Raw genomic sequence first — 24,650 nt, 5'->3', positions numbered from 1 at the left:
GTCAGACTCCGTCGTCGTCTGACAGACTGTGTCCGCACGCTGATGAACGGACTGCTTCGTGGGAAACGTCCAATGAATGCCCTTTTCCAGGATGAGACGTAAGAACTGCTGATCGCATTAACGTCACCAATCACCTCCAAAGGATGGACTCGCTGCCAATTTTTTAAGCTATTCGTAGAACAGCCATTAATTCTTGGACAGCTCATTTGCAATCGGGCTTTAAAGGTGTTGAGAGGCTAGTTGTGCAGTTTTTAAAAACAATTATTCACCTCGTGTTTAAAGCTGGTCCTTTGCCCCTGAAGTTAGCTGACTTTTTTTTCACTCGTCAGTCCAGGCATGGTGTCTAATTATACCGAAGTAAGTATCTCTTTATTTATTCTTTATTCAATGATTACCCCGCTTAGTTCGAAGGCGCTGCAACAGGGGGGTTACAATGTCGAAAAAAAAAACACATCTTCATTGACACAGCACACTTGCTGACTTGATAGTCGATTCCATTCACTAATGGAACGATCAAAAAATGAATTACCCTGCATAATAGTTCTGGTGCGATATACTAAAATCTTAGGACAATGATCAGTACGTGCAGAGACATAATGAGAGCTGCGTAAATATTTTCCTTTCGAACGCAGCTTTTACCATGAAATAATTGATAGAGCAGTTTCAGTCGCAATTTTCTTCGTCGAGAGGAAAGAATTTCCCATCCTATTTCATTTTTCATAATGGTACAGCTATCAGTCCTCGAGTACCGACTTAGGACAAACCTTGCTGCTCTCTTCTGGATTTTTTCAAGTTTATTACTCAGTGTTTTTTGCCAAGGGTCCCACACGGCACAAAAGCGTATTCGAGCATCGGTCGAATATGTTAGATAAGCAGTTGATTTCAAGCAAGGCGGCGCGTGTCTCAGATTTCTCTGTATAAAGTTTAAGGTCATGGTGGTCTTAGTAACCACTGTATCAACGTGAACATTCCATGAACAATCGGCTGAGAATGTCACACCTAAGTACTTATACTGTGATTTTTGCTTCACCATATTATTGCTGATGACATATTCAGAGGTTAACCTTCTTTTTTACGTGTAAAGGTAACATGAACGCACTTTTTAGTATTTAAGTTCATTCTCCATCTTGTGCACCATTCAAGAACACATCATAAGTAATTTTGTAACAGGGCAATGTCACCTTCATCTCTAGTTTTCGTATATAAAACATAGTCATAAGCAAACAACCGTATACTAGAACCTATTTCTGAACAAATGTCATTTACATACATTAAAAATAAGATTGGCCCCAAAACTGAGCCCTGTGAGACACCCTATGTGATATCTACGAAACTGGTCTTCTTGCCATTTAATACTGCGCACTGTCGGCGGAACGATAGATAGCTTTCAGTCCAAGCTAGAACTGTATGCTCAATATTTAGAGCTGCTGGTTTACCTAAAAGCAAAGGGTGTGAAACAGTATCAAACGCCTTTTGAAAGTCCGAGAAAAGGCAATCGATTTGTCCGCCGGTGTCCATATCAGATGCAAGGTCATGATAAAATTCAATCAGTTGCGTTGTGCAAGATAAACTCTTAAGGAACCCATGTTGTTGTGAGGCCAGTAAGTTGTTTGTTAGTAAATGTGTCATTATATCTTTATATAAAATGTGTTCTAATAATTTACATGGTATGGACGTAAGTGAAATGGGCCTATAGTTATATAAATATTCATTAGACCCACCTTTATGAATGGGGACATGTGCAACTTTCCAGTCATCCGGGAGGGCACCGGAAGGTAAAGACTTAGTATAGATTACGTAGAGATAAGTGGAAATCGGATCAGCACATTACTTTGAAATTCGAGGAGAAATGCCGTCTGGTCCATTTGCCTTGTTATCGTTAATTTTGTTTAATTATGCTCTGACTCCTTCACATTTAATTCTACTGACTTCATAGTCGGAACGGAACTTGTGCATGGTGAAGGACTACAGCTGTGTTTTGGCAAATATACTGAACGAAAGTAATTATTCAGACAAGTAGTTTTCTAAATGTCAACTAATACCTTCTCATTATTAAAGACAATTTCAGTAATTACCGGTGGATCTGCTCCATAACCTTTCATGTATTGCCAGAATGCCTTGGCATTCGTTTTTATTTCGCTGCCGAGTTTTTCAATTTAGCGCTCATTAGCATTCCTTGTTTTTTGGTTGTATTCACGGGTTACATCGCGCAACCTTTCAAAGTCACGATTGCTATTAGTTCTTTGATATTTTAAGTAAATGCGCCTTCTATTCCTAACTATTCTTAAGATACTTGCAGTCATCCATGGTTTGTTACGCTTTTTCAGTCTACCATATATTTAATGCTCGGAATGTAGGTAGCGATAAGCTGCTTGACTTTTAGGGGCGAAGCTCCTTAGGGTGTGGGTCTGTCCCTCCTCTGTAGTATGTAGTAGTAGTAGTAGTAGTCGTCTTCGTAGTAGTAGGTAGCCACGTCTACTTTTATGAGAAAAGAAATTCCGAAAGTTGTGTCCGTAGCGCGGAATCGAACCAGGGACCCCTCGCTTCCGAACGTGCGGCGCTAACCACTACGCCACGAAGCTCACATGGACACACACCACGATGACAATAAATACCCAACATTAACGAAAGACTGCGCGTTTCTAACGCGGTTGTGCTAGCGCGTTACGGCCCGTGTAAGAAGCTGGTGTAAGACGCTATGGCCTCTCCGCCTTAATGCCGTATTCATAAACGCTCCTCGACTTGAACTTGACTTGCCACCGCCTTGGGCAGCGCGTTCGAAACGCGCTGGCAAGGAAAGGCGGTGGCAAGTCAAGTTCAAGTCGAGGAGCGTTTATGAATACGGGGGTTATACTCTCTCAGCAGTCATGTGATGGCGTCGGCAAACGCGGTGCACGTTCCGGCATGTGTAAACGGCTGCGTAAGACGCTGTGGCCGCTCCCCCTTACTAGAGAGTACTGCACGTTTCTAACGCATTTGTGCTAGCGTCCCCTTAAGCGGGAGATGGTGCAATTATAATGAAGGGCGCTGTTATAAAATAGGAATGACGTCACATATGGCGCGTGTCATTGGTGGAAGTCAATCGTTCGATTTAGTGCGGCGAGACTGGGCGAATTACACGGCAGATTCACGGTTTACCGATGATTCCCTCCGGAGCTTCGCCAACTCATCATCATTCACCCCGTGGATATGCGGTGTTTTTTCTTTAAACTTGCCCCACAATTCTTGAATGTCACAGTGATCTGAGGGGCATTCAAAAAGCAGCAAATAATCAAGAATCTTCCTTAATATGCTGGCATAATCACCTTTGTCATATAGGTACATTGTTCTGGTCTCTTTTTTCTTTTGTCTGCTACTTTTGGTTTTAACACTTGTGACGACAGTCAGGTGGTCACTTATTCCCGGAATAACATTTACAAAATTCACCATATTTGGTGAGTTGCAGAAAACAAGGTCCAATGTATTAGCACCACGAGTTGGATCGATAACATATTCCGCAAATCCGAACGAATATATGATATTTTTCATCACCAAGTTTAAGGTTCCACCTGCTGTGTACTCACAAGTTCCGTCACGTCAGCATGAACGTGTGACAAGAATAAGCCTCAGAAGCACTTTCAAATAAAGTCTGTAGCGTGGTGACAGACTAGTTAGGAGGCCGGTAGAAAGCTCCGGCTGCGTATCAAGAACTGTCTGGCAAAGTAATCTTGCACCAGACTGATTCCACATCGTCATAAGCTATATTTAGTTCAAATGAGTTTAAAGAGCGGCGAACTAAAAGAAAGACGCCACCACCCACGCGTGATCTATCTCTTCGATAAGCAACAAAGTCTTCCGGAAACACTTCGCTGCCTATAACAGAAGGATCCAGCCACGATTCAGTCCCAGACTATATCGGCTTTCACTGAGTAGATAAGAGCAGTAAGGTCATCAACTTTATTAACAACACTTCTACAATTCACTGTCACTGTAATCAGATCAAGTACCTGAGCCCCCTTTTCTCTAGTTTGGGTCATTTATTTTTCACGACTTGAACGACTTGTTATTTTTCTTTATCCCACTTAAACGTCTTACCATTCACAACTAACTTATCGAAGCTTAGCCTGATGCGATTTTTTTCATCGACTTTATTGACCGTAGCATCTTCCCAGAACCTTTTCCGAATATCTCTTGTTTCAGGTGCAAAATCTTGGTCGACACTGCATGCTGTTTCTTTGAAGTTCCTAGCATTAGAAAGAACGTTGGATTTTTCTTTGTGGGATGTAAAATTGACGATGATCGGCCTTTTCTTCATTTCGTAATAGCGACCTATACAGTGTGCTTTTTGTACCGACTGCAATTCTAAGCCTAAGTTTTCTTTACAAATGTTCTTGAGCAATTGTTCAGACTGTTCGCACGTTTCTGATTCGGTATCATCGACCCCATAAAAGGCTAGGTTATTTCTGCTGTTTCTGTTTTCTGAGTCAGCGCTTTTGTCGTGCAGTTGTCTAACTGCTTTAGTTATCGTCCTAATGGTACTCTCTTGCACATTTACTGTATCTTTGAGCGTTGTGATCTGGCCTTTAGTCGCGCGGCGTTTGCTGTTAATTTCTGCTGTCATTACTTCATTCTTCGCTAGTCTAGTGTCAATGGCTCTAATTCACTCAAGATTGTGGTTTAACCATCTTGTAAGCTTTTGAACAATTCTGGCTCCTGGGTACTCAGTGGACCGGGGTTTAACTCAACATCGCCGAAAAGCAATAATAACAATACTAGGTACAGAACCCTGTGCGCGAAAAAAACGAAAACGTTAGCTACGAGACACGTTCGGCAATTGTTTTCGGGCAAACAGGCACAGTACTTGTTGGACATGAAGCCGACAGGGCACACAATAATCTACAAACCACCATAGGATAATTATGACTAACCTGCCGCAACAGAAGAGGCGTAAGCTGCATGTCGACGAGCGTGCCGGCTCCAAATCCCACGCAGCCAACGTGTCGCTCGATTAAATAAGTTTGTTCGGTGTCACATGATTTTCGTCATCCGATGGTGATTTGATGATGGTCCCTGTAGATAGTCTCGTTCTTTAACGGCTTGGCGTTGATAGCGATCGGAGGCATGAATGGTCCATCGGTCGCTGGTGCCATCAATAACGATGCCGTCAATGAAGGTAAGTCCTGAGCGCGCGTGACTGCTGGTCCTCCTCGGCCGACACCGAACTTCTGCGACGCTGCAATGGCGCCAAAAAAATTAAAATTAAATTATGGGGTTTTACGTGCCAAAACCGCGATCTGATTATGAGGCACGCCGTAGTGGGGGACTCCGGAATAACTTAGATTGTCTGGGGTTCTTTAACGTGCACCTAAATCTAAGTACATGGGTGTTTTCGCATTTCGCCCCCATCGATATGCGGCCGCCGTGGCAGGGATTCGATCCCGCGACCTCGTGCTTAGCAGCCCAACACCATAGCCACTAAACAACCACGGCGGGTCTGCTGTAAATATATGCGCCTGCGTTTGGCTCCCCGATACTCGATTCGACGTTTCATGCTTACAATTCGTATTCGAAAACGTTGATATTTACACACCTCTAGTGGATATGCATCCCTTCATTTGCACAAGCCTTAAAGTAGATTCCATTCGCATTAATTGCAACACGAAACGAAAACAACTAATCCGAATGCCTGAACCACGTAATTACATGAAAGCGTTAAGTGAAATTGATCTGCAGCCTGGTCGTGCGCACGGAATAGCGTCAAGTGAAAGTTTTGGAGCACTAATTAGGTCGCTGCTACAAACGCAGGTGAAATGGCAAAACGTAACAACGCATACGAGTCGTAACAAGGCATAGGAGGCGTTTGAATTTCTGACCATATTAGCTAGAAAGCAAAGTATGAGGAGTGGAGTAAAGTGATCTCACACATTTCATGAGCATACCGGTTTTCGTAAGTCAACAAGGATATAGCCGTATTCATCGATCTTCAAAGATCGATCTCTCGGACAATGACGCACTTGATCTCGACGCCCCGACCGTTATGTGTATGGGTAGAACTGACGCGGCAAAAGAAGCAGCGAGGCGCTATTTGCCACGCATGCGGACACACTAATCCCAGACCAAATGCGATAGCCGGCCTGAAAAGATTATCCCCTCTTGGTGTGTTTACAACTTCCAGACCATATGAATGTTGTAAATATACGCTGAAAGAGCTGGACGTCTCTCTTTTTTTATGTCTTAGCTGCATAGGGGTGTTCCACATTTGTTTTCGAGCGGTGACGGCAATGTGTGGCGGTATGGTCGGCATCAAATGTCAGCCAGAGGAGAGCCAACAACGTAGTCTGAATCACAGCCCTGAAGCGGCCGTCTGACCGAGCTGTCGGAACCCGCAGCCTGGCACCAGCGGCGGTTCCGCGCCCTTGCAAGATACATGAACATGCCTTTGATATAACGTAGGATGCCCAGCTGCAATATGGCGGAGCGCTTGAAAAGACAAGGATATAGTGAAGCATTTAGAAAGTCCGGGGTAGATTTCGGGCCATGGCAAATCAGACCCTTGGGACTTCCTAGGGGATGTCAGAAACCTCACCGAGTTCGATGTACGATCTGTTCCGATTTGCATGCATCTACAAATGTCTTTTTCTTTTGTGGTACCTTTGTATGCGGTGATGCCCCGTCAATTGGCATGCTTGTTGGCGTTTTCTTTCAAATCCTACTAATGTCATTGAATTTTATTGAGGGGTTGTCTGTGAATTGCTGATGGTTCTACTAGCCATTTATTAAAATCCTGGATATTTATGGGAAATTGATCAAGGACAGCAAGAAATCCGAATACAAAGATCCCACAACGCAGTTACTTGCAGGAAGAACTGATCGCTGAAATGCGACATTACTAAAAAGCATTAACAACAACATAACAAAGGATTATTACAGTCGCCTCTACAACTCCTTTCGCATTTTTGTAAAATGTCGTGCTTTTTTTCGGCCCATTATTTGGACAATTTGTCCTCTGTCGGAAGGGATTGAAAGTGAGATGTCAGGGTGGGGTAAACTAAAGGTGACAGTCATTGTAATAATGTAATCTATCTGTTATGCAATGGCTCACGTGTCCTCTGTTCCAGCTCCTAAACCAAAAAGAAGATACAAGGTACTTTCTCCTCCAGTCAACGTTTCGCGATAAACCACATTTCTGGGGACGTAACTTCAAGTGTGTCACCGCTCGACATACTCCTCGGAACCCGAAGGAGAAGACAGCTCTGTCTATCTTCCAGTATGTGGGCGTTCACAACTTTACGTGAGTACGGAGAGCTTTCTATTCCTCCTTTCCAATCTGACCCGTAATCTGCAAATATACGGGATACGTGGTACCGTTTTCAGCCCACCCTGCCATCAACAACGTTGACGCCTCGGCGAATGGCGGATGCCACGCAGGTTCCACTCTGCAGCGTCGATATTTTGACGACCCCTGGTAAAAATACACCGTTTGTCAGGGAACCGAGTGACCTTATGGCGGTCCACAAGTGTAAGAATAACGCAAGTGACTGCATTATTAGCTGCCCTTATGAAAAGATTTCCGGTGATTATGAATGGAAGCAACAGGGATGTTCTCATAAGGTCAAGTGTTGTCGAACAGCAGGAGCTTGGTGTGGGCGACTTGTAATACTTAAAGAATAATAGCGAAATATAGATGAGACAAAGTAGCAGGGTAATAATAAAAGTTGTCGCAGTTTCACCTGAAAGGCGAAGCATCAATTGCAATAGCAAATTTGTAGAGAGCTATACGGAGTAATGATAGTAGCTTTATCAGCTGTATAAACTTGGACATGCAGCAGCACCGGCAACACGCAGAACTGTTGTCGACGCCGTCGGCGTTTTGCCCGCGTTCGCACAAAATGCGTGCGGCGTTGGTGACTGCTGCCGGAGCCTCTAATATAAATAGGCACTTGGTGCCGCAGCTTAACGTCGCCTCCCCCCCCCCCCACGGCCGTTCGTGCGTCAGAAGAAGGCGCATTTGCTCTACATATATGGTGATTGTAAAGGAGGAAAGAGACGCCTACTTCTGCAGCCCTTAAGGGAGCACGGCACAGAACGGGCGTTTGTTCTCCGCCGTGCGTTCACTCCCCGTGAAAGCGCGCGTCCCTCGCGCCCTTTCACTCGTGCATATAGCGTTCGGCGGCGCGCGGCGACGATTTCATCTCCATTGACGTCATACGGAACCTCACGGCGACGGCGACGCCGACGGCAGAAATCTGCTTTGGAGTGTCCATATAATTGCTATCGCAATAATAAAAAGTTGTCGCAGTTTCACCTGAAAGGTGAAGCATCAATTGCGATAGCAAATTTGTAGAGAGCTATACGGAGTAATGATAGTAGCTTTATCAGCTGTATAAACTTGGACATGCAGCAGCACCGGCAACACGCAGAACTATTGTCGACGCCCTCGGCGTTTTGCCCGCGTTCGCACAAAATGCGTGCGGCGTTGGTGACTGTTGCCGGAGCCTCTGATATAAATAGGCACTTGGTGCCGCAGCTAAACGTCGCCTCCCTTCCCTCCCCCTCCCCCCCCCCACGGCCTTTCGTGCGTCAGAAGAAGGTGCGTTTGCTCTACATATATGGTGTTGGTAAAGGAGGAAAGAGACGCCTACTTCTGCAGCCCTTAAGGGAGCACAGCACAGAACGCGCGTTTGTTCTCCGCCGTGCGTTCACTCCCCGTGAAAGCGCGCGTCCCTCGTGCCCTTTCACTCGCACATACAGCGTTCGGCGGCGCGCGGCGACGATTTCATCTCCATTGACGTCATACGGAACCTCACGGCGACGGCGACGGCGACGGCAACGGCGACGGCGACGCCGACGGCAGAAATCTGCTTTTGAGTGTCCATATAATTGCTATCGCAATAATACCAGAGTAGCGCGTGGATGACTGACATTTGGCGAAGAAATGCTGCTTAAACGATAATGTGAAGTATGGCTCGTGTACAAAGACCAGAGCGTGCTGCTGCAAGAATTAGTTGTCAAAGAGCGCGGAAGGAAACCGTCAGCATTGCTTGAACGGTACTGGCTTGAGTGTCTCAAGCTATATTGGAGCGAGATTGGTGGATTGGTCAGATAACTGTGCGGAGATAGTTGTTTCGTTGCAGAAAAATTACCTTTCAGGGTTTTCGCAGACACTGGGCTCCTTTAAGAATTTCGAGGGGAAAAATGTCCCTGAAATCAAATGCTGTGCCTGTATTTCATCGTGTCAAAGGGTCAGGTGTGTTCTTTTTGTATGTAAATAGGAAGGAGTAGACCAACACGACAATATAATAGAAACAGGCATGTGCTACGGCTAAGTACCGCGTACATAGATTGGGAAACCGCGCTTGTGGTGTGGCCAAAGAATCATGGAATCTCCTGGCTTTGTGGGGACTACAAGGTTAAAATAAGTTTGGTCTTAAAAACAAATCATTAATCACCAACTTTTCACGCAAGATGACACGTATCAAGCCAATCACAGGCGACAAAGTGTTCCGGGTTCTTGACCTGTCTGCTGCGTATCAGCCGGTACCGCTGAATCCCGAGTCTCCACCATTCTTTTACTGTAAGCACCAGCATGGGGTTGTTTCAGTTTCAGTGCCTTCCTTATGGTGTGGCATGTGCACCCGAAATATTTAATTCTATGATTGACGAGTCACTGCTTTGAAACACCCGGGACTTACTTTAGTCACACAACGAATGCCGAAGAGATTTATTCCATGGAAGCGAAGGTAAGGGCAATTTTTGAGGTCCAGCGTCCCAAATTGAAAGCATACTTCGGTATGCTAAATTTTGGCTGTAAGTGCATGGGGAAAGACGTAAGTGTCGCCGAGCCGCCATATTGGCTTTTGAAGAAGGATAAGACATTGTCGTGTGCGAAGGAACGCCGCGATACTGAAATTATTGGGTTTTACGTGCCAAAACCACGATCTGATTACGAGGCACGCAGTAGTGGGGGACTCCGGAAAATTTTGACCACCTGGGGTTCTTTAACTTGCACCTAAATCTAAGTACACGGGCGTTTTCGCATTTCGCAATGCCGCGATACTTTCGCAGATGCAAAAAAGCTAATGGCTAACAAGCAAGGCCGTCACGTGCTATGACGTTGACTAGCCAATAGGAATGCTTTGTGAGAGGTCGTCCGATGGCGTATAGGAACCATCATATTTCATGAAACTCTGAGGGAGAAGAAAGGCCTATTTCATTTGCTTCGCGAACCCTCACAGCAACGAAAAAGAAATACGCGCAGTGCGAACGTGAAGCATTAGCCTTGATATTTTGACTTCAAATTTTACAGCCAAGCTGTATACCTCTACCAGCCAAGGAAATTTTCGTGTCGTTGGCGTAAGCAAAAAACGCCCGGCTAACAATTGAATTGAAAGAGAAAATGAGAGCGAGAGAGAGTGCGCGCGTCGCGTGCACTCTCTCTCTCTCTCGGGAAAGAGAAAGAGAAAATGCGAACGAGAGAGAGAAACAAATTGTAGCATTATCAACGTGGCAACGCGCAGAGGTGCTGCCGATGCCTACCGCGCTTCTCCGTTTCCCCGCATTTGCGCAGAACCTGATTATTTATTGTTTATTGATTTTGGCCGCTCAGTCATACCACCTTCCAAAAGAGCGTCAGAGTAGCGCTAGGAACAGGGCTTAATTATAATGAAGAAAAACATTACTGTTCATCACTCTTTACGAATACTAAATGTGCACCATTAATTGAGTACAATATTTCTGTCAGACACTGGTGAAAGCAAAGGAAATGTATTTTGAAGTATTTATATGTCATTTTTTCACACTGCTGCATTCCAGATTCACAGTTTCAAAGGAAGTGAAAGCTGTTACCCACTACGGTTACACAAAGCCGAATGCACTTGAATACCACTTGACGGGTACGTAGAAGAAACGATCTATGTCAACGTCACTTCTTGTTATGACGGCACTTATGCCAGACTTCGTCTAGTCCATTTTTCTCATTCCCATACGTTTGTACCAGATAGGAGTCTCATAAGAGAAAAGCTATGTCGGAAAACTTGATGAAATTGGCTTCTGTTTACAGTATACGGCTCTTATATAAAGAGACTCTTTTATAGCGCTACTGATTACCCTTGAACTATTGCATAAAGACACGTGGACTCATTTTAATGCCTAAAGTGGCCTATCAGGTCTTTTTTTTCTCTCTCTCTCTCTCTCTCGATAGTGTGGAAAAAATTCAGTACACTGGCTTTATTACCAGCTACAGGTATTCCCTTTAGAGTGGACAGTACAAAACAAAATTATTTTAGGATTCTAAGAATCGTAAATATGCGCGGTGAATATTGGAATTCTGAATAAAAAGGTGAACCCTTCCAGTTCGAACCAAAGCGGTCTATTCAAAATGAAAAGAAGAATAGTTGATTCTTGTAGTCATCGAATATTTTTTTTCGTTAAAAATGTGCGATTAATAAATTGTAGCTTATCTGGGTGGGGCAATAGCAATTTTTCAGCACCGGCTGTATACTGGCTGCTTGAAAAGGTTACAGTTACCACAAAGCAGTCGCACAAGCTCCGACACAGCAGCAACCTGTCCTATATATTATAATCTCTTTCAAGTGTGGGTTTGAGTGAACATGCATAGCTTTTTTTTTTCGCGTGTGCGCACAAGACACGGGAAGCATGTTCGCATATAATACATTTTAGTCATTTTAACCCTGGATGGTAGAAAATGAAAAAAAGAACTTACAATCTTTTTTCTGCGTGTAAACTGTTCTGATTACATAAAGCGAGACCATGCGAACAATTACTGTTACAAAAGTGAATTTTACTGGGAAAAAAAGTTTGCACCGTAACAAAAATGGGCTTCACTGCACGCAAGTGACTGTATGCTCCCAGCATAACATGCAAACAATTTTACTGATCACATAAAGCGAGGTCACGCAAACAACTTCTGTCAGGAAGGTGGTAGGGAACAAAATTTTAACTCTGTTACAAAGGTGGGCTTCACTGCACACAAGTGTGCGTATGCTCCCAACTGCACTCTTCAACAGCTACTTGCGCCAATTTTTGTTAGCGCCACTTTCGCGCAGGAGCTCATATCGTCTTCAGGCCTGCACGAAAAGCAGAACAAAAATCGCTGGACGAACTGATGGCGTCCTTCGTCTTGTCTTTATTATTATTGCGATATCAATTATATGGACACTTCAAGCGAATTTCTGCCGTCGCCGTCGCCGTGAGGTTCCGTATAAAGCCCAAGGGCGATAAGATCGTCGCTGCGCGCCAAATGCTGTACGTACGAGTGATAGCGCGCGAGGGATGCGCGATTTCACGGAGAGCGAAGGCACGGCAGAGAGCAAACGCGACGTCTTCCGTCGTACGAAAGGATGTGGAGGGATGGGAGGGAAGGTGACGTTTAGCTGCGGTACCAAATGCGTATCTTGCGACCGGGCGCAAGGGGAACTGGCGACTCAATCTCCCACGCGAAAGGAGGAAAGCGGGAAGGCAGCGCGGGAGGGAGGGGGTGCGGCTTCTACTCTGCCAACAACTGCGTAGTTGTACTCTGCACGGCTGCGAGCTCTCGCGCGCACCGTATCTTGAAAGCGATTTCCACACGGCTCTTGCCTTTGTATGCGCTGTGCTTTCGCCGCTCAGTTTCCGTTGAATTTATAGACCACACGAACCTTCGCTCGCTGCTGCCGCCGCGCTTGCTCACGCCTGCGTTTTGACAGTGGGTACCTGCGGTCATCGAGTGTGATCTATTCACGTTCGCTTGTGCGCGCGACACCATGCTATTCAGTTAGTAAGCGAATGTTTCCAAGTTTATGCAGCCGATAAAACTACTATCCTTACTCCGTATAACTCTCTATCAATTTGTTATCGCAATTGATGCTATGCCTTTCGGGCAAAACTGCAACTTTTTTTTCCGAGTTTGCGCTTGACGAGCTGAGATGGTGTCTCGTCCTTAAATGGTTAATGCGTTCTTTTACAAAAAAAATATACTTGATCCCTCTTCCATAGGAATCGGTAAAACACGAAAGTGAAACGTGTCTTCACAGAAGCTGTTGCATATTTGCTTCGGGAACTCACGGTCCGCTGCAGCGATTTGCGGGCCGGCGACCATGTTGCAGGTTTTCTTAGCGCGTGGCGTCCTGTTGGCGAGCGCCGTCCTGCGAGCGACTGGCTTCTGCGAAGATACGAGAATTTTGGTCCGGCTCCGTAGTGGCTACGGCAGCCAGTCAAGCTGCGACGCGCACACTTGCAGGGATGTCAGTGGCGGTGTTCGCACCGTGCGCCGCGAACGCATTCTCCTTCACGCTGGCGTGTCTCTCGCCGAAGCAAAGCGAGATTCGCCCGGTGACGTCGTTGCCTTTCTGTGCCTTTTAGCACAGCAGTTGTCTTAGGGGGGTACCATCGCAAGTGAAACAGTAGGCGATGCACTGCTGATGCACGTTGAAGGCGCAATCCGCAGGCGACGAGGCGCCACAGGTTAATCGGACGCTAACTGCCTACATGAGGCCACACAAGTACATGAATTTGTCTGATCTTCATGCTTGTGGAGTTGTTTATTGCATTTTATATGCCTTCATTATCGAAAATTTCAGAGCAATCTATACTTTTGAAGTGCAGAAGACGCTGCGAACGCGCACAATCGCTACAAATTACATTGATAGAGCACTGCACGGGCCGATTTTTGCGGCCCGGGCCCGGCCCGGGCCCGTTTTTCCATTGGATATCATTGAGAATCGAGCCCGATCAAAACTTTTATGGCGAGACCCGGGCCCGGCCCGGGCCCGGAAATAATCTACGTTACCTGCCCGGCCCGGCCCGCCACCCCTTTACCTTAAGCCCGAGCCCGGCCCGAGCCCGACTCGAACCCGGCCCGAACCCGGCCCGAGACCAAAAAATACATGTTTTCCAGAGTTGAGAAGCCCGGGAATAACTCGCAGAAAGCCGAAGCCCGGCCCGGGCCCGCGTCAAAAAACCCGAGCCCGGCCCGGGCCCGGGTCAAAAAGCACACGCCGTGCCCGAGCCCGGCCCGAGCCCGTGAAAAAACTCTACCCGGCCCGGCCCGGCCCGTGGGCCGGGCCGAGCCCGGGCTTTCGGGTAAGCCCGAGCTCGTGCAGTGCTCTAAATTACAACGGTTCAGCTTGTTGAGGCGGCCGAATCGAAGCCCGCCTAGCGCCTCAATGCACTGACTTGTCCGCGATAAATTCATGAGGGCGTTTTATGTCACCTGTCGGTGTATGCGTCCGTGGCGTAATGGTTTAAACATCGGGCTTCTCTGCTAGAGGTCCTGCGTTTCTAATCCTGCCATCGGGCGATTTTTGCAGCGAAGTTGTTGTAGGCTAGGTTCCAGGAGATCGTGGCCGGCAATTGAAGTAGATAGATCAATAATTTCAGACGCGTAGCGCCACCTTGTTGCATCGTATGAAACGTGGGGATGGCGGCGTTTTTAAACTTCGGTATCGGAAAAATCTTGTGCACCACACCGCGCTTTTCGCAGGAACTTATGTTTGCGTCTTCATTACGTGGCGTAGCTCACCCTGCTGGGTACGTGAGCGCGTCAGAGCTAGTACGCGCGCTGCGATTGGCGTATCCGTCCTGAAAAAAAAAAACGTCATAGTCTCTCCTATATCGTGTGTAGGTTCTTTGTGCGTTAGCGCACATCGCTCCGGAGCGTAGTGCCCCCTTGCGGCGCCGGCTGAAAATTGTATCGCTCCAAAGCGTAGCGCCACCTTGTGGCGCTTAGTGAAATCTCCGGGGTTTCGCGGAGAAGAGGAATGGGCGCGGCGGCGGCGGAAGGAGACCACCGACGATGAGCTGGCCGTGGACGCCAAGCGTAAGCATAAGCCCGCCAAGCGTAAGCCCGCCAGGACCGCGAGGCGGAAAGAAATGCGAACCGCCCATGTGGCCCCGATCCCGCGAACTTGGAACGTTTCACCGGAGAAACGGTTAATCACCACATACACAGCTTCACCGGTCGTCCACCTTCACAGAGTGGAATGGCACTGAATTTTTTATAATGTTATTGTATGATTGTTTATTGTATAATTGTTGTATGAAACTCTATGCACGATGCTCTTTATTCTATGGCTACACCGCGGTGGAGCCTCCACTGCGCTGTGGCTACAGGCGCGCTCCCTGTCGACGCTCGTTAATGTCACGATGCAGTACGCCGCTTCACCGCTCCTAGATGGCGGCGCCAGAGCCGATCACATCCGTTGTTGGAAATCAGTCCTGAAACCCGGCATAAAACTCTTTCGTGTTAAAAAAGTCGCAGTTTCGCCCGAAAGGCGAAGCATCGATTGCGATATCAAATTAGCAGAGAGACATACGAAGTAAGGATAGTAATTTTATCGGCCGTATAAACTTGGAAACATTCTCTTACTCACGGAATTAACAAGCATGGGGTCAGCGCGCACAAGCAAACATAAGACATCACATTCGATAACCGCGGACACTAGCTGTTAAAACGCTGGCGTGAGCATGCGCGGCGGCGGCAGCGAGCGAAGTGCTGTCTATATACCTTCGTGCTGTCTCCATATACCATATACCTTCGTGCTGTCTATTGCTTCAACGGAAACTGAGCGGCGAGAACACAGCGCTCACAAAGGTATGAGCCGCCTGCAGATCCATTTCAACATACGGCGCACGCGACCGCGCAAAGTACGCAGTTGCTGGCGGAGAAGCCGCGCCCCCTTCCTCTCGCGCCGCCTCTCTCCCTGTGCGCGCGAGATTGAGCCGTGATCGCTAGCGCCCCTTGCGCCCAGTCGCGAAAGACGCAGTTGGTGCCGCAGCACAACGCCACTCCCCTTCCTCCCTCCCATCCCCGCACGGCCTTCGGCGCGACGGAAGACTTCGCGTTTGCTCTCCGCTTTCCTCCCTCGCGAGCGCCAGATTGAGCCGCGATATTCGGCTCCCCTCGAGCACTTTCACTCGCACATGCAGCATACGGCGCGCGGCGATCAATTTATCGCCGTTAGACTTTATACGGAACCTCAAGGTGACAACCACGACGACGGCGATGGCATAAAATTCGCCTGGAATGTCCATGTAATTGATATCGCAATAATGTGGTTTTCCTTTCGTCAGGTATTATCTCGACAGCAATCAGACAAATTGCGATAAGGCCTCATTTACAAGCACCCCTAAAGAGGCTCATTTGCCACTTGCTCTTGCAATCTGCTCCGAACCTGTTGCAGGCGTAAAACAAGTTTCGGCATTCTGTCTCACGCTTGAATCGCGCTTTTTTTTTTCAATTGAATAAATGAATATGTAGCTATTCACTTAAACATCTAAATTTACCTTTTCTTAAGCATTCTATTTAACTCCTTTAAAATTTTTCCTTGTAGGCACACCCGAAATCGCAAATTATCTTCGAAGCCTTTTAGACTCAGAAGAGCAGTAGTAGGCCACTGTAAATTCCGATATTGTTGATGTCGCTTGACAAAGGGGAAGATTAATTTATTTATTTAAAATTTATTTATTTATATGTTTATTTAGTGATTGGTCGGTTGTTTTATTGATTGATTGTCGCATTATTATTACAGTAATATGCCTATTTATTATAACATGCAGTTCCGGTAGTAAATTATTTCCCGCCTATTATTGCTGTCTATTTTTACTATTCACAGGTAACAGGATACTTATTGAACTTGTCATGTTCTCCAATGGTGGTACCTGCAATCTCCTGAGCGTTCCGTACCTGGGTACAAAATTGGGTGCGTAATCTTACTCACTCCGCCATGGCAACCTCTATCAGCAGCTAGTGAGTTTCCTCAATGGGAAATACAGAAACCTTCTTTCAACTTGACTCTATGTTCAAAGGCCAGCTTTGTGTCCAAGGTGCTAGAATTTCTAGAACACATAGATTTCACGTGCTATGGGAACGCGGAAATGCTGCCTCTTCACCTCTGATGGGCCGGCGCACCAACTTGAGGACGTTCTGGGACGATCCCTTTCGGCAATACTATCGCCTCGGCCATCAAGCGCACGCTGATTGGCTGGTTGAGCAAAATCGGATGAGCTGATTGGCTTGTTGAGCACTACGTCACGCGAAGGCGATGGTATCGCCGAAAGTGATCGTCCGATAATTACGTCCCCTGTTTTCTGCATACAGATTCCACTTCGTGCACTCCATATACCTGCAGCACTTTCTTGACACGTGACTTTCTTGGCATACGTTTCGTAGAAAACTCGTGGATTGACAAAATTGAGGTTCTTCCGAGGCGTGCCTTACAATGCAATATTTAAAATACAACTTAATATCAACAAAAGCAGTACACTCCTTCCTACCCTCTCATTCTCTATTTGTTTTGGTGAAGACCCCACCCTCTATATGCCCCTGACATCACAACTGAGGTTATAGCTTTTTAATGGAAAACAGGAGAAATTTTTATGGAAAATTTTAGCATCCCACTGGTGCTAAAATCAGTCTGGCATTGTGCGGTTTCGAGAATTTCGAAGCAATACCTGACAGTATATGCAGTAAACGTTTGAATGACGATGTATGCAACGGCAATTTGAAATAAGAGGTAGCAGAATGTAAGAGAAAGCGAAGCACAAGGGCGCTCTATCAGGAAAATCTAGGTTCCCATTCCAGAAGTATTTAGAAGCACTAACATGGACACGTTCATCACTGGCTCGGTTGCCAGTGCTGGAGGCCGCGGGCTATTATTTTTATTTATTTATTAATTACAACATTTGTTACCCTAATCAGGAAGACATTGTTAAATAATCAATGGGCAATGAATTGAAAAGTGATAACATATCATTACACGAGATTATCATATACTAATTTCTTAAGAACACGAATATCTGTAGCGAACTCTGGCGTCAATCATCAAGTCTCTTGGCTTGGATAGTTATCAAAAGATTGACAGTACTTTATTAAATAAGAGGAGGCACAATTGACCTCTGTAGGCAGAGATAGGGGCTATGCCGGGCTGCATTTCGTTAATTGAACCCCAATCTGTCATCGTGACCAAGGCTTTAAGTCAGTTCGCTAGTTATCATTTGCGCTAAAACTGTACTGGGCGAGTGGTTGACGAGTCTCCCTAAACCGCCATGAGCCGGCAGCTCTGTCTACCGTATTTGGCGAATAAAATCGTGAAGCAGTGCTTATCGGTAGCGCTTGCGTTGTAATGCATGTACGGCCATTCACTCAATTCCAAATGCGCAGCATTGCAAGATTAAATTATTCAGGCGCGGTAGGGGAGCCACAGTGCATGGACGAGAGTGTCGTAATGTTGGATCATCGCCATTTCACTACAGAGTAGTGTGTATAAGCTGTATTTGCGTAAACCATGGCGATGAAGACCTCGTGCGAGAGCAAAAGGGTCTTGCTTGACAAGGGGATAAGCGGGCTGAGCTCATTAAGGCGTAGTGGACTTGAACAGATGAAACTTGTATTATAAAGCATTTTGTGTACGTCTCTGCCACAGCCATACTACTTACTTAATGGTACATGCAACACATAATTGCAGTCATAGGACGACCGTATGTGGAACACCGACGTTAGGAATATATATACATATATATACATACGAGAAGCACTACTTCGCGGTTATCTGGTTTATTTACTCGTGGACCGACCTTTTTGGAAAAGGTCGGTCCACGGACCGTGACAGTTGGGTTAATAAACCAAAGATAACCGCAAAGTAGTGCTTCTCATCTTCATCAATACGCTTGTACTATTGAATAATTCTGTCACTGTGTACATGTGTCCATGTGTGTTGCCTAATTAGCTACGCAGACCAGATTCCAGATACCTAGGCTGTGCTGGCTAAGTCTCCGACAGGATGCGCCTCACGATAGCCTGCACGTTTCCCTAGCAGCAATGTTTAATTTATATCGCCGCATGCCTGGTCCGTAAGCTTTTGTCCAAGATAATACACACTCAACGAAAATAACTTACATATACGTTTTCTTTGGAGGAGTGTTGTGAACAGTATTTGTCCTTCAAATTTTATTTTTTACTGTCACCTACAAGAAGGCAAAATCAGAATTTGTTAGCAAGCAACTCTCCGTTTAGACATTTCAATGCCACTTATTAGTGTCGATCAATATTAAACTCTATTATAAAAACAAGTGTCAACTTTAAATCTCACAATAGTGCTTATGGCGCCGCAACTGTAATGCACCTGGTTTCACCCAACCGCTTTCAGGATGCGAGCTTTGGGTCATCGAGAGCAGCATTGACAAAGTCCCTGCCTGCTGCCTCTTCATGTTTCGTCTGCTGTGCCCAAAGAATGCCCCGTACAACGTTTACGACAACACGTGCAAGAGTGTCCTGAACCGCAGAAAAGCACCGAGGAAGTGAAGCCGAGGATACAAGAGACAGACGGAGGAAACTGCCATTCGCACATACACCTTATAGATATGCTCCGACACATGTATAGTTTTCTAGGACGCTGGAATACTTTTTACGCTGACAAGTGCGGCAATTTGACGTAGTTGGCAGAATTGTATGGTGATAAATGAACGGCGCGAGAAATAACGCAGGCTCAGACAATAAAGGGACAAAACAAACGTTGCCTTCAAACCAAGTTTCATTTCGAAACGAAATTTATGCAGCTTATCCCATTTATCTCACACGTGCAAGTCAAAACGAAATCGAAACAAAGAGAACATACAAAAAATGTGGTTGATCCCTCTTATATAGGAATCGGTATAGAACACGAAAGTGAAACGTGTCTTCACAGAAGTAGTGTAATGTTTATTGCACATTAATATATAATGTCTATTGGTGTTTTGTGGCTAAAGCGCCCTTAGGCGTTGATGCACCCACGCTGACGCCTGGTGGCACGTCTCCTCCATCACGACTACCAACGTCGATGACCATGAGCAACCGTCGTGCATATGGAAGCTGCACTACGCTGCACACGCTAGCACAACGCGAAAGACGAAGCACGTAACTGACACACTAATACAACGCGCAAGACAAAGCACGTAACTGAATCGTCACCGAGTCAAATCAGCGCGTACAGCGCGTCGTAATTGCAGCCTCCGCGATCAACTTCAGAAACATTTTCAGAGCTAATTGCGGAGGCCACGCTCCGCTGTGCTGAGTACGGTGAACGCCACCTAGGTGGCGTTGGTAGTGCTTCTTGATGCCAGCGTCCCTTCGAATGTTGGCATCGAGGCGTCGTAGTGCTGAGACCACCGAAGCGTTCACTGTCGGTGCGCGTTAGTGTCATAATGCAGTACTTCTCTTTTCTGCTCGTAGGCGGCGGCACCGCCCCGAGCAAGAGCGCGGGTACACGGAGGAGCGTTAGATATATAAGGCGCGTCTGTGTAGCTCTCTGCAAATGCGTTTGTGGCGCAATGGGTTAAACGCTCGGCGATCTATCGTCGCGGACCGAGAGGTCGTGGGTTCGATTTCCAAATTTTGCATGTTTGTGGAACTTTTTCTTCTGTTTTCTTTCTTTGTATTATGTTCGTGTACATTTTAAGAACGTCATTCCGTATTTCCGTATGACGTATTTCCGTGACGGAAATACGTCAGTGAAGTCTTGGTGGACCCCGGCATAAAACACTTTCGTGTTAAAACAAGTGAGTAGCCCAACATTTTGTATAGGACTAGACCAAAAAGCAATGTCATGGTTACAAGCATAACAACAGAAACACACAACCACCCACGAACAGATTCAATGCGTTTAACTAAATACTATAACACATTTAATGTTTTTATCGCGTTTTGCGGCTTAGCTATTTGCCCGGCAAGACGCGCAGACCCCCACTATGCGACCCGCATGACCCATTGTAGTGAGATGATTGCGGACCGTCACGTTTGTTGACGTGCGGTGCGGTGAAGAATGGAGCCGTAGACGTTTAGGTTTGAAGATAACATATATTAGAACTAAGCACTCTGTAAAACACTATACAAACAGCACGACGCACACACCACACAGTGACTAAAGTACATATAACCCATGCATGCTACGTCCCTACGCTACAAGGTTCTTGCTCACGTCCTCGTCGTCTTCAGAAGGAGACCGTGGTGGGACGACTTGGTCGCTGAGCAAGGCGTAGTGGGTCGACTTGCCGCGATGCTGGGTTAGCGGTGGCGGCGGCTCGAACGTTGAGGATCGGCATGCGATCAGACGACCAGGAACAGTACTAGCCGGGAACAGTCTCGCGGGCAGGTAGTCGCCGCACAGGTCACCGACATCCGCAGGAACGCAACTGCTCAGGAGGTTGCCCAGCGGTTCACCCGAGCAACCCTCTCGAACCCTGGCTCTTCGAACGCCGTCTCCAACGCCTCTGCTGCGCTCGTGCCTTCTACCTCTTCTTTTTTTTTTTCTCGGCCGCGCCACCTCGTGCTCTCTCTCTTCTTTCCGCAACGCGCCGCACATGTAGTCAATGTCGTCGTCGTCGTCGTTTCACCACACTACCCCTCACCCAAGAAAGTTGTTTATCTTTAACCAACTTTGCTCTGAGGAGTGGGCTTGCAGAAGGAGCACTGGTTTCACTAGCACTTATCGCACACACTTGAAAGTACACACACTGTTCGCACTGTTCATACATTCCTAAAGCACACGCACACGATACACAAAAGCAGTAACATCAAAACATACATAAACAATAGTCGGTGTCATTTCGGGGACTACGAGACTCTGCTGAGGTAGTCGGCGCCAATGTTGTCACTGCCTTTGATATACTCGACAGTGAAGTCATACTCCACGACTAGCAAACTCCAGCGGAGCACTCTGTTATTGACATGCTTAGTGTAATTAATGCAGAAAAGTGGTTCGTGGTCCGTTTGCAAAACGAAACGCTTTCCGTAGAGGAACACGTGGAACTTTTGGATGGCCCACACAAGGGCGAGGCCTTCCCGTTCTATGGTGGAGTAGCGTGCCTCCCTGGGTTGTAGCTTCCGTGGTCAGTCTTAGTTGGCATTCTACAAGATGCGTCTTGCCAGGAACATCCGACAATATGTCTTGGAGTGCACGCATCGTATCTTTTGCTTGATCGCCTTGCTCTACTGGCAAGTCCGTGGCAATCTTTACGTTCTCGTACGTTTCTTTCTGCTTGAGTACAAGAAATGGAGGGTCGCTATTTTCAACACCTTCGCGAGTGTTGACCGCGGCAGCAGCTTGGTGTTTTGTCGGCAGCAACGACTCCCGCTCCTCGTACTTTTTAAGGAGATTGATGTGGAACGTACCTTCTCGTGTGCCTAAGTCTACGACAAAGTCGATGTCGCTTCTCTTGTCAATAATAGTAAATGGTCCCTTCCAGGTCAGTATTAGTTTATTGTTGTCGGATGGGAGCAGAAGTAATACCTTGTCTCCCACGGCAAGGTGTCGAACCTTCGCCTTCCGGTCATAATATTCCTTCTGGGTCGCCTTTGACCTTCGAAGTGCCTCATGGGCAAGTTCGCACGTTCGGTGTAATCGTTCTTGCAGCTCCACAACGTAGCCGTACGTTGTTTTTGTCTCGTCATGCAGTTGGCTTCCCGACCACAGCTCCTTGAGGATTGCCATTGGTCCTCGTACGTAGCGTCCATAGAGCAGATCAAAAGGCGAGAAACCCAAGCTTGCCTGCGGGACTTCCCTGTAGGCAAATAACAGTGGGGCTAAGTATCGGTCCCAATCTTTCAGGCTTTCTTGGCACATCTTTCGGATCATTTGCTTTAACGTTCCGTTAAAGCGCTCCACTAGACCATTCGCCATTGGATGGTAAGGCGTGGTTGGTAGCTGTTTAAAAGACAGCAGACGGCTTAACTCTTTCATGAGCTGCGAGGTGAATTGTGTACCTCGGTCGGTTACTATTTCTCGTGGAATTCCGACCCTGGAAAACATCTCAAGCAATGCCTCGGCAATTCTTTCAGTGGTGATGCTTGGCAACGCAACCGCGTCTGGATAACGGGTTGCAAAGTCTACCATAGTTAGGACATATCGATTACCACTGGCCGATATGGGTGACAGGGGTCCAATGATATCGATAGCGACACGCTGGAAAGGCGTATTGATTATCGGCGCGTTTCTCAGAGGCACACGTCCTACAAGATGTTTTGGGACGGTCCTCTGACAAATGTCGCAGGACTTCACAAACCGCATGACTTCTGCTTGCACACCAGGCCAGTAGAATTCTTCCGAAACCCTATCCGCCGTCCTCTTTGTTCCTTGGTGACCGGACAGTATGCCTTCGTGTGCGATCTTCAGGACGGATGCTCGAAGGTCCTTCGGAACAACCAGCTGTTCCACTTCTCTCTGTGTCGCAGACTTGTACCGCCGGTAGAGAAGGTCATTGATGATGACGAATATGGCAGTGGTTGATCGTGTCGTTTTAGTCTTGCCAACGTCCGCGAAGCAACCACTGAGGCTTCGGTCGTCTTTTTGCATTTTTGCGAATCTTTCGGGACCAACGTCCAACGGGCTTGGCATGACTACTGGCAGCTTTGGTGATTCTTTGCCACCGGATCGTGATACAGCAGCCACATCATCATCGCAAACAGGTTCGGTGTTGTCCTTGCAATGTAGACAGCCATCAGTACGTTTTTCAGGCTTTAGCGCGGCTTCGCTTCCAGGCAACTCGAGAGAGGGGCAGACGCCGTTGATATTGCCCAACACAACGTCATACAGCGGCCGTTCCATGCATATGACAAGTACCGTGCCCTTGTAGAACGGACAGTCGATATCAACTTCCGCTTCTGGAAGGTGTTGAGCGGAACTGTCTAATAAATAAACAGTCCGCGTTTTCCCAGTAAGTTTCTCGGCTGGAACAAGTGCGCGTTTTACGATGACAGTGTCACAGCCTGAATCTCTGATAACGGTCACAGGCTGACCTTCCAGATAACCTTGCGCTGTCGGCATTCGTGCTGTTCGACGTATCGGACCGACGGGGCTTTCCGCACCCGACCCAATCTTGTCACATCGGGTGTCTCCAATGTCTGTTGCAATTTGGCACTGTTCGCGCAGGGTGCTTTCTTGCGTTGTTTGGCCACGTTCATAACTGGAACACAAAGCCTCGTTGCGGTCCTTCGTGTTCTTGGGAAAGCTCTGTGGCTTCTTCCCTTTCACATTGTTCCCGGACCTACTCCCTGTGGCTCCAGACCAGCAATCAGACGGCTTGTGGCCTCGTTTATTGCATATGAAGCAATGGGGCTTTCCTTGAGCGCTCGTTGGCTCTTTTGGCACCGTCCCGCTCTTCACATACGCGTTCTCTTCTCTGCCTCTCGCCAGGTGTGTCAGGCCTTGGGCTTCGAGATAATGATCTGCTGTTGCGGCCAAATTGCTCAAATCTTTACAGCCTCGTTCCTTCAAAAATACCGCGAGCTTCTGGTCGCATCGACGCAAAAATTGTTCCGAGACGACCCTGTCTCTCAAGGCGTCATATGTCCTTTCGGTTTTGGCCAGTTCTTGCCAATGGTCAAAATAACCAAGCAGTCTGCCTGCAAATTGGCGTCCTGTTTCGCCATTTTCGGGTGTGGCCTCTCCAGGCGCGGATCCAGGGGGGATGTCCGGATGTCCTGACCCCCCCCTCAAATTTCTGTATCGCCCCCTCGCTGATAGGGGGATGGCCCTGTCACAACAAAATATGGCGACCAGCATTCTTCAAAATTATTTTCCCGAGTACCAGTGGTATCAGCCATTTAGAAGTAAAGGTAGCTCGCTCACAAGCTTAGTTGCACTCCGTAGGGGTGCACGTGGTGTCGCGAAGTTGCCGTAGTTAATTTTTCTCATGAACACCTT

General features: G+C 47.0%; 1 protein-coding gene across 1 annotated transcript; it reads left to right on the top strand.

Moving 5' to 3' along the window:
- Positions 1 to 5,137: 5,137 nt before the first annotated feature.
- On the top strand, positions 5,138 to 19,479 carry LOC125939936 (male-specific histamine-binding salivary protein-like). Its single transcript, XM_049655479.1, has 5 exons — positions 5,138 to 5,152; positions 7,098 to 7,270; positions 10,792 to 10,871; positions 16,590 to 16,676; positions 19,122 to 19,479. The coding sequence occupies exons 1-5, from the start codon at positions 5,138 to 5,140 to the stop codon at positions 19,274 to 19,276; spliced, it is 510 nt and encodes a 169-aa protein (XP_049511436.1). The 3' UTR covers positions 19,277 to 19,479.
- Positions 19,480 to 24,650: the final 5,171 nt, after the last annotated feature.

Source organism: Dermacentor silvarum, chromosome 9 (assembly GCF_013339745.2).
Source record: "Dermacentor silvarum isolate Dsil-2018 chromosome 9, BIME_Dsil_1.4, whole genome shotgun sequence".
Classification (NCBI taxonomy): domain Eukaryota; kingdom Metazoa; phylum Arthropoda; class Arachnida; order Ixodida; family Ixodidae; genus Dermacentor; species Dermacentor silvarum.
Note: the sequence above shows the minus strand (reverse complement) of the source record. Positions and strands in the feature narration are given on the sequence as shown.

Excerpts from the sequence above, each read along its gene's own strand:
- LOC125939936 (XM_049655479.1), top strand. Across the intron at positions 7,271-10,791 it reads GTGGGCGTTCACAACTTTAC|ATTCACAGTTTCAAAGGAAG; the intron begins GTGAGTACGGAG and ends GCTGCATTCCAG. Across the intron at positions 10,872-16,589 it reads ACTTGAATACCACTTGACGG|GTAACAGGATACTTATTGAA; the intron begins GTACGTAGAAGA and ends TACTATTCACAG.